General features: G+C 37.2%; 3 protein-coding genes across 3 annotated transcripts; 2 read left to right on the top strand and 1 right to left on the bottom strand.

Moving 5' to 3' along the window:
• Positions 1-215: 215 nt before the first annotated feature.
• LOC110945044 (ras-related protein RABA5a) lies at positions 216-3,805 on the bottom strand. Its single transcript, XM_022186686.2, has 4 exons — positions 3,565-3,805; positions 2,187-2,253; positions 1,455-1,886; positions 216-705 (listed from the first exon to the last, which is right to left on the bottom strand). Exons 3-4 carry the CDS (start codon positions 1,789-1,791, stop codon positions 362-364), a joined length of 681 nt encoding a protein of 226 aa, XP_022042378.1. The 5' UTR covers positions 1,792-1,886; positions 2,187-2,253; positions 3,565-3,805; the 3' UTR covers positions 216-361.
• A 1,348-nt stretch (positions 3,806-5,153) lies between these two features.
• LOC110870184 lies at positions 5,154-6,265 on the top strand. The gene is made up of 2 exons (XM_035986671.1): positions 5,154-6,072; positions 6,243-6,265. The coding sequence occupies exons 1-2, from the start codon at positions 5,154-5,156 to the stop codon at positions 6,263-6,265; spliced, it is 942 nt and encodes a 313-aa protein (XP_035842564.1).
• Positions 6,266-6,332: 67 nt separating this feature from the next.
• Positions 6,333-7,902, top strand: LOC110870261. Its single transcript, XM_022119473.2, has 2 exons — positions 6,333-7,081; positions 7,166-7,902. Exons 1-2 carry the CDS (start codon positions 6,334-6,336, stop codon positions 7,708-7,710), a joined length of 1,293 nt encoding a protein of 430 aa, XP_021975165.2. The 5' UTR covers position 6,333; the 3' UTR covers positions 7,711-7,902.
• Positions 7,903-10,048: the final 2,146 nt, after the last annotated feature.

Below are 10,048 nucleotides of genomic sequence, written 5' to 3'. Positions count from 1 at the left end.
TATTTTATGTTTTGGGTCCAAACGGTTGTCTTCATGACAACACACGAATACACATGTCGTGTTCAGGTCATGTTCGCGTTAACGTTGGGTTCAACCCACCAACCCGCAAACATGACACATTTAGCAGCACTACTCAGACTTCGTATCTGGCTCCACGTCGCCTCCACAAGGGCCAAAGATTTCTCACAAAGGAGCATTTGCTCTAATCGAAACCAATCGAAAACATTTCCGGCAGCATTATAAAAAATGAACACAACAAAATCCCCTAATTTTTTTTTCCCATTTTCAAATCTTCATGTCATTTACATTCTCTAATACAATCTCACCTATACCCAACAATCGCAAGGTGACATATTATAGTCTAATATGAACAACACCCAGCCTTTTTAGGTGGCTCTTCTTTCCTCTCTTGTGTGTTAGCATCATGTTTTGGATCTAAAACGACGGTCTTTTTGCTTCCGATTGATGGCTCTTTTTTCAGTTCTTGAGATTGAATCACCTTCTTGCACAAAATGTTGTAAATCTCTTTAACAATTGTTTGAAATGCAGCATTTACGTTTGAGGAATCGAGTGCTGAAGTTTCTATGAAAAATAGACTTTGTGTTTCTGCTAATGATTTCCCGTCTGTTGTTGAAACCTCTCTAGCGTCTTTAAGATCCGACTTGTTTCCCACAAGTATTGTAATTACATTCATGTCACAGTGAGCTGGTGAACAAGTTACAAACAACAATCCATCAGAAAATCAGTATTATTTGGAGATAACTTGCATTAGAAGGTAACCAACTTTATTTGCACCATAAAAGACCCTCTAAATATCGTATAATGCTGGTTCAAAAAGTTTCTCAACAAGATCAAAGGCACACAAGCCATGCCAACATTTTGACCTTGTAAATATCATATCTTGCAAAGTGTGGACCCAAACATAAATCGGCATGTTTTGCGATAACTTGCATTAGAAAATAACCAAATTTGTACCAAATTCTACCAGGAATGAATTTTGTTTGTACCATAAAGACCCTCTTTTGACTTTAAAAAATGATTTAAGGTAATCTTTAACCTTGACGAACGAGTGTCGCAACTAGTCACAAGAAGTCAACATGGTCAAAGACACACAAGTCATCTGCTTATAACTTGTATGTATTATTTCAAATTAGTGTTTTTTAAAGGGTTTTTATCGAAATATTTGAAAATTTATAGGCCTTTTTCATGGCAAAACGAAATGATCGTTACCCTAAACAGAAATTAGACCAAAACTGGTTGACCAAAACTAAAGACAGTATTTTCTTAAACTATCAAAAATAATGTTCGTGGGTACTGATTACTAACTTGATTCTAAATTTTGCAACATTAACATAAGTTATTTAGTATGATTTATATAAACTTTGACTTGTGTGACCAAAAAAGTCAAAATGCATGATTCTTTGACCAAAAAAAAAGAACATGACAATACTCACTGTGAAGTTCATTAAGCCACCTGCCAACGCTATCAAACGTCTGTCGTCTGCTGACATCATAAACCACAAGAGCCCCAACAGCCCCTCGATAATACGCCGATGTAACTGCTCTAAAACGTTCTTGACCAGCCGTATCCCATATTTGCGCCTTAATTTCCTTCCCATTAACTTCCATTTTCTGGGTCTGAAATTCTACTCCTATGGTTGACTTTGAATTTGAGTAAAACTCGTTTCTAGCAAATCTAGCGAGCAAGTTTGACTTTCCAACGCCCGAGTCACCAAGCAAGACAATCTTGAAAAGGTAATCGTTATTTGAACCTTCTGAGTGCAACGCCATCCAATAATTTACGCAAAGCAATATGCTACAAAAACATGATCGAGAATGCGTAGCTTCTTACAAATGGTAGTACCATGAGCAGCATCAAACTTGATCTAATCAGCACAACGAAATAATAATTAATCTGTATGGATTGCAAATATATAGATTGTAATGTATGATTTTCGGGGTTGGAAATTATCTGATTTATGATTTGTGCTGATATTTTCAATATTGGTAGGACCTTGATTATTCAGAAAAATAACTGTTAATATTATTATTCATTTGGAAAAAGTCAAAGCACAAATTATATGGGTCAGACTAACATGACCCGTTTGACCGGCACTAAAAAGTTATCCACTTTGACCCAACCCGCCCAATTTGTCACCTATAAAGTGTTACGAAACGACCCTTACCTATTTATTCTTGCGGTTGTTGGGTTTATGCCATACTGTTATTCATTGTAGGCCTTTAATCTCAAACCTGAAATGGTACAAAGAATAATCTTTAGAATTTATGTGCACATGCAAGATGTTTGTTCATAAAACTATCCAAACAACATCTTTCGCTTTTAATTTTTGTTCCCCTGTAAGTATTCTACCTTCCAACGGACACTTTAATCAGTGTAAAAAGTGTACAATAGAAACTTGTATCATGGCCGATAAATACTTAAAGGTATCAGAACTCAGCCTTCAATTGGCAAATCATATAACAGCCTTCAATTGGCAAATCATAAAATATCAAGATCACTTTTGAGCAAGGGAGGACCCCATAGTTGTTAATGGCGAATAGCGACAAATAGCGATAAGGTACCTATATGTTACATAGCGAATAGCGATAAATAGCAGGCGCTATTTTATAAATAGCGATACACTAGAATAATTTGTATATGTATATTTAACAAAATACCCCGGTATATATATGCTATTTTACATGTATATTTAACAAAAACCTAAAATCCAGCTATTCTCGCTATCCATCGCTACAACCCTAATAGCGACACTAGACCTATATTTAACAAAAACCTAATAGCGCACTATAGCAATCGCTACGATCGCTATTGACAACTATGGCGGACCCACATACTAAACAACTAATTATGCATTACATAGCATTCGATACTCGTTTTTTATGTGTTATTTACATACCCGACTGTCAAATAAAATCAATACGCCAAACATTTAGTAAAAGATTCTCAAAAAATTGCTGCTTTTTGTGCTTCAGCAACATACTAAACAGTTACAACAATAGTCAAATAACAGCCTTCAATTTGCAAATCATAAAGAACAAATATAACTTTTGATCAGAGGTGGACCCACATACTAAACAACTAATTATGTGTTATTTACATATCTCCAACAGCCAAATGAAACTGTTTCACCAAACACATATTAAAAAAATCTCAAAAAGTAGCTGTTTTTGTGCTCCAACAGCATACTAAACACTAAACAGTTCCAATAACTTTCATATAACATCCTTCTATTTCCATATCTTGACCAACAAAAAAGTCAACGAAGTTATAATATCCAACACCACATTCACAAAATAGATCCAAATATCAAGATCACCAAAAAAAAGTCAACCATAAAAGATAACTCTGTTAGTGTTTCAAGGATCACTTTACCAACAACAAAGTAAGTACACTTTTAACATACTTTACATGTATTCACAAAATAATTCAAATAAAATTAATGTTTTCTAAACAACCCCACAAATTAACAACATTAAATTTTAAAAAATAAACAATCTTTATCAAGTTTGAAACTTTTTCAAGCAGGAGATTATTGAACATACCCTTGAGTTATTTTTGCGTATGAAACAGACCCTTTTTGTCCTGTGCTATGTATTTAGCAAGGGGATCAAATCAAGCAATCACAGTGTGTATGGAAAATGAATATTATTGCACAATGTGGTTAGAAAAAAGACTAGGGTTTGAGGGAAGGAAGACGAATAGATGAATTGAAGGGGAGTGACGAACCAGATTCAGGGTAATTGAAGAGACAATGGTGAAAATTTGGGCCTTGAAATGGGCTTCTTGAAGTGAAATGTTTTTAAATCAAAAGAAGATCATAAGTCTAATAAACGTGTTGAATGTACTTTTTTTTAATTTTTTTATTAATTTTACTGGTTATACACATAGAGGTGTACAAATCGTTTTTTTTTTCAAAAACCGGTTTCGGTTATTAACCGGTTTCGATTTTTTCACCCAAAATAAAAATCGGCTTTTTTTTATAATCGGTTCCGGTTACTAACCGGTTTTTGAGGTCCGAAACAATAACCGGTATAACCGGTTGGGACCGGTTTTTCCCAAAAAAAAAAAATGGTTTTTTACCGGTTTTAACCGGTTTTTTAATAACCGGTTCGGTTAATAACCGGTTTTTGAAGTCAAGAATAGTAACCGGTATAAAAACCGGTGGTTAAAAAAAACCGGTTACGAAAATAACCGGTTAAAAAAACCGGTTTCGGTTTTTTTTCCGGTTTCGGTTCTAAAACCAATTTTTTTGTACACCTCTAGTTATACTCCTAGTTTGTAAATAAATACAATTAATTTTTGTATTTTTTTATTGAAAAACTTATATTAGGAAATATTCATATTTTTATAGGGGTTTATCTACCTTCAATAATTTGAATATTAAGATATACATGCCAATACATATGAACGATCCAAGTAAAACATCATTTGAAGAACCTACTGTTCGAAAAATACTCCTGGATGACCAAGCTTAAAGAAACAACAACAAAAAAGTCGAGCCAATACTCAACATTCCCATAAACATAGTCGTTCAACCACGTTAAATGTTGTTGAATACACTTTTATGGACTAGAAATCATGATCTCCGAGACATAGTTATACACGGACAATTCTGAGCCACTAATGAAAGAACCTTTTGATAAGAAAAATACTCGTGGAAGACCAAGCTTAAAGATGCAACAACAAAAAAAGGTATAGCCGATCCACAATATCATGGTAAACTTAGTTCTTCAACCATGTCAAATGTTGTTGAATATAATTTTATGGATTTGAAACCATCGCCGCCTTGGTTTAAAAAAGCGCGCTTGAAGCGCGCTTGAGGCGATGAAGCGATGAAGCGATCAGAAAAGCGCTTTTTTGGCTCTGAAGCGATGCATTACATGAAGCGACCTGAAGCGAGCTTGAAGCGTTGAAGCGTTGAAGCGACGCTCCAGCCAATCAGGTCACTGTTTGGGCCATTTTTTAATATTTGGGCCATTTTTTAAGCCCAACAGTTTTAAATAGGGTTAAATGAGGCTTACCCTAATATCAGGCAATATCAGCAGCCGCTGTCTAAAACATTCCAGCTGCTTTCTTCTTCTTTTTCCTTCTATTCTCTCTGCTGCAACTTGATTTCTGTTTAGAAATCATAATGGCCTCTGGATCAAACAGCACTACTGCTGCCTCGGAAAAGTCCTGCTCATCTGGTGACCCGAGTAGAAAGTATGGTACCCAAGACCCCAAGGTACGAGCAAATATTACTTGTATTTTTTGCGGGAAAATGTGTAAAGGGGGGGTTTATCGTCTGAAACAACATTTGGTGGGAGGTTTTACGTGTGTTGTTAAGTGTACAAAGTGCCCGGAGCATGTACGAGAGGAGATGAGAGAATTCATGCAGAAAAAAGAGATGTCTAAGGTGGAAAGTGTTATGAACTCAAAGACTTATGCTGATGTGTTTGATCTTGATGAGGAGGAAGAAGATGAAGAAGTGACCGGTAGTGGTAAGGCAAGTCAAGCTAAAAAACCAAGAGTGAAAGGTGTTATGAATATGTTTTATGGTACGATTCAAAGTGAGAAACAAAAAAACATCAATGCGGTTTGTCGCAAGGAGCTAAGGAATAAGGCATGCAAAGAGGTGGCAAGATGGTTTTATGATGCGGGCTTGCCTTTCAATGCAGCTAACTATGATAGCTTTCGCAAAGCTGTTGAGGCCATAGGACAATTTGGTCCTGGAATGAAACCACCAACCATGTATGAGTTGAGGGTTCCTTTTCTTCAAGGCGAAGTAAAAGAAGTTGACCTTTTAATTAACGAGCACAAGAAAGAATGGAAAGTTAAGGGCTGTTCAATTTTATCGGATGGATGGCGTGATTCGGTGGTTCAAAAAGAAATCATCAACTTTGTAGTAAACTCTCCAAAGGGTTCTGTATTTATTAAATCCCTTGATGTTTCTGAAGTAACCTTGAATGCTGATTTCTTGTTCAAGCTTCTTGACGCAATGGTAGAGGAGATCGGGGAGAAGAATGTAGTCCAAGTTGTAACGGATAATGCAGCGGCTTATGTTAAGGCTGGTAAGATTTTTCTTGCTGTTTTATGTTTTCTTTTTGCTGTTTTATGTTATTTTTTTGCTGTTTTATGTTATTTTTTTCTGTTTTATGTTATTTTTTTGCTGTTTTATGTTATTTATTTCTGTTTTATGTTATTTTTTTCTGTTTTATGTTATAATTTGCTGTTTAAACAGTGTTTGTAATATATACTTTATAGGGAAGATGTTAGAAGGTGCTAGGAAACATCTTTATTGGACTCCATGTGCCGCACATTGTTTAGATCTCATGTTGGAGGACATTGGGAAAAAGATAGAGAAAGTGAAAAGTTGTATAAAGCGAGCGATGTTTGTGAATGGGTATATCTACAACTTTGTTGGTCTAGTGAACTTGATGAGGAAGTTCACAAATCAAAAAAACTTGCATAGACCCGCGGTTACAAGATTTGCTACATCATTTATAACCCTTCTCCAATTTCACAAACAAAAGAATAACTTGAGAAAGATGGTCACTTCTCAAGAATGGTTAGATAGCAAGTGGGCCAACGATCTGAAGGGAAAAAAGGTGGCATCCATCTTATTACATGATTCATTTTGGAGGAACATAACATATTCTTTGAAGTTAACTGGTCCTCTTGTTAAGGTCCTTCGACTAGTTGATGGTGAAAGAGCGCCGGCCATGGGTTACATCTATGAGGCCATGGAGAGGGCCAAATTGACAATTAAAGAGAGTTTTAAAGAGAAAGATGAGTTCTATAGCGTTGTTTTTGATATTATAGATGAAAGATGGGAATGTCAACTTCATCGACCATTACATGCCGCGGGACATTACCTAAACCCATCCGTCTTTTACGATGACCCAGACCGTATTTTAAAGGATGAAGAAGTTATGACGGGTTTATATCTTTGCATTACAAGGTTGTCTCCAAGTGTAGAAATTGATGACTTGATCAATGAGCAACTAAATGTATATCAAAAAGCCGAAGGGGTTTTCGGTGTTGGGGGTGCAATTCGGCTACGAAAGAAAAAGTCTCCCGGTAATTACAAACATATATTTTTTACAAAGTTTAATATATATTACATTTACATATACTTTGTTTCTTATGTTTTGTTAATTTTAGCGGAGTGGTGGGAATCCTATGGATCATCGACCCCCGAGTTGCAAGAGTTTGCTATACGTGTTCTTAGCCTCACTTGTAGTGCTACAAGTTGCGAAAGAAATTGGAGCGTTTTCCAACACCTTCATACGAAAAAGAGAAATCGATTGGCACAATCTCGATTGAATGACATGGTGTATGTAAAATTTAATCGTGCTATGCATCGCCGACATAAAATGGAGGGAACTGCCGACCCAATTACTTTGGAAGAAATTGATGAATGCAACGAGTGGTTGATGGGGACAATGGAAGATGAAGAACATGACAGAGATTTGGTGTTTGAAGGTGAGGATTTGACATGGAGTGAAGTGGGTAGAGCTTCGGGTGTACATGAGCGTGTTCATTTAACGAGATCATCTACTAGAGGAAGAGGCAACGGTGCTAGTACATCAAGGGACAAGGGAAAACAAGCTCTATACGATGAAGATGAGCTTGAAGAAGATATTGGATTGAGTGATGTTGATGGAGATGGAGATGAATACGTACTTGGTTATGATGATGATTATTGATTAAAGACTATTTCTATGTTTATGTTTTAAGTGTGTTGCGACTTTAATTTATGTTTTATGTTTATGTTATAAGTGTGTTTCGACTTTAATTTATGTTCTAACTATGTTTTTTATGTGTTAAGTGTGTTTTTTAATCATGATTTTGTGTTTGTTATTGATTAACAAGTAGAATAGGTCATATAGATGTGCACAATATTTTTTTTAATTTTTTTTAATTCTGAGCGCTTCGTATACGTGAAGCTTTCGCTTCGCGCTTGAAGCTTCGCTTAAAGCTTTTGGAACCAAAACGCTTCGAAGCGCTTCGCGCTTTTTTAAACCAAGATCGCCGCCAAGACATACTTCGTAGGCAAATGATTCTAAGCCACTAATGTAACACTCCGTGTTTTCAAAAGTCAAAGTCAAGACTGAAGTCAAAGGAGGAAAAGATCGCTATTTGCGATCTGTCGCTTCTTGTTCAGCTACTGTTTTGACTTCTTTGACTGTAGTTAATTTATTTTATGTTTACGTTGGTTGTATAATGTGGAGTATATGCTAAAATCGAAGTATTCGAATGTTTATTGTTGCTAAACGCTTTACGACTATGAATAATAGGAAGTAACAATGCGATAAAGTCAATTAATCAATAATCGAGCTAATAAAATCATCATCGAACTCGAAACTCGAATTATGCAACTTTGGTGTTATTATACGTGTGTGTGCCTTATGTGTTACTTGTGCGTCTTTACTTTCTGTTATGTGTGGTAATCAATCGAATCAAAACTCGGAACTCAATCGAAGTCGAATTATCATAATGAGTGGAGGAGAGATAGCGCGAGATGTAGATGCTTGTATGTTAGATATAGTAGTTGGGATTAAAAGTAATTTGAATAGGAAACTCTATCATATTCGCATTGTCCTCAATCGAAATCGAAATATCAAAAATCGTCGCACCGAACACTCGAATCAGGCAGCTGAACGATCAGGCTCTCAGCCGATCGAACAGCCCAGCCGATCGGACTGCTGTCCGATCGGACAGGCTGTCTAATCGGGATGCCTGGCCGATCGACCAGCCCTTTCCTCTTTTGGCAGCCTATAAATACCCCTGTCATTGTCATCTTTACCACTTTTGGAAAGCTCTGACCGACCAGCTCGTGCTCTCCTCCTTTTTCTCAGATTTCTCTCGATTCCGGTAAGATTTCATCCTAATTCTTGTACTTTCTTGATCTATACACACTCCTACGCCTTTCTATCTTTTAAATCTTAACTGTTAACCGTGAAATCATCAAGATTCAAGTGTTCTAGGATGATGTCATCATGGTGTTCTTGAAGAACTTCATGTTTGGCTTCAATCCACCAAGAATAACTTGGATCTGGCCGATTTCCAAACAAAGATCTGTGATAGATCTAAACATTTACACGGTGAAAAGGATTGAAAGAATGTTTTCCAACCTTCTTTCAACTCTTTTACACTCAATGCCTTCAAACCGTTAGAAACGAAGCTTGAGCCGACTTACTAATCATTCTAGTAGTTGTGTGGTTCAAGATTCAGATTCTATCCATGAGGTTAACCATCTTCGGGTTAAACATTAAACTCCGTTCCGAACAGTTCACCGGCCGGACTTGGGTGATTCCTGTCCGATCAGGAGCAACAAGTAAGAACGAGAGTCCTATGGTTCAACTCGTTGTCAAAACACCTCAATATAATGACAAACAAATCAGAACAGCCAAATGTTAGACGAACAGGCCGACCAGGTCAGGAAGCTGACCAATTTGACTGTTGTCCGAATGGACAGCCCAGCCGATCGGACAGTCAGCCGATCGACCAGGCCAGCCGATCGGCTAGCACATGGCCCCACACTTAATGAAGTCTAGTATTGAACGAACTGTTGTTCGATCAGTCAAGCCGTCCGATTTGAATTACTCTTCGGATCATGAGATACTATGCTTCAACACTTAGTCGATTTTCAACATGTTCAACGCGTTAGAGTGCCACCCGATCGAACAGCCGTCCGATCAGGTGACACCCTGATAAGAACTTATTTGCTGAAGTACCTAACCGATCGGTTAGCCGGCCGATCGAACGGACCGTTCGATCAATCGACCTGAAAGGTAAGAATACTTCAATGTTTTCAAATACTGCAACAAAAACCTCAAAAGGTCAAACCATCATACACAAACACATCTCACTCAAAGGGAGAAACAATCCACTCGAACAGCCATCCGATCGGCCTACCGACTGACCAGACAGGCTGTCCAAACGGAATGCCAACCGAACGGTCAGGCCGTTCGATCGGACAACCGTCCGATATACCAGCTGTCCGTCCCTCCAACACTTGTTTTCGTTTTACGCGTTGCTTAT

The sequence above is a fragment of the Helianthus annuus genome, chromosome 1 (genome assembly GCF_002127325.2).
Source record: "Helianthus annuus cultivar XRQ/B chromosome 1, HanXRQr2.0-SUNRISE, whole genome shotgun sequence".
Lineage (NCBI taxonomy): Eukaryota > Viridiplantae > Streptophyta > Magnoliopsida > Asterales > Asteraceae > Helianthus > Helianthus annuus.
This window is presented reverse-complemented; position numbering and strand designations above follow the sequence as displayed.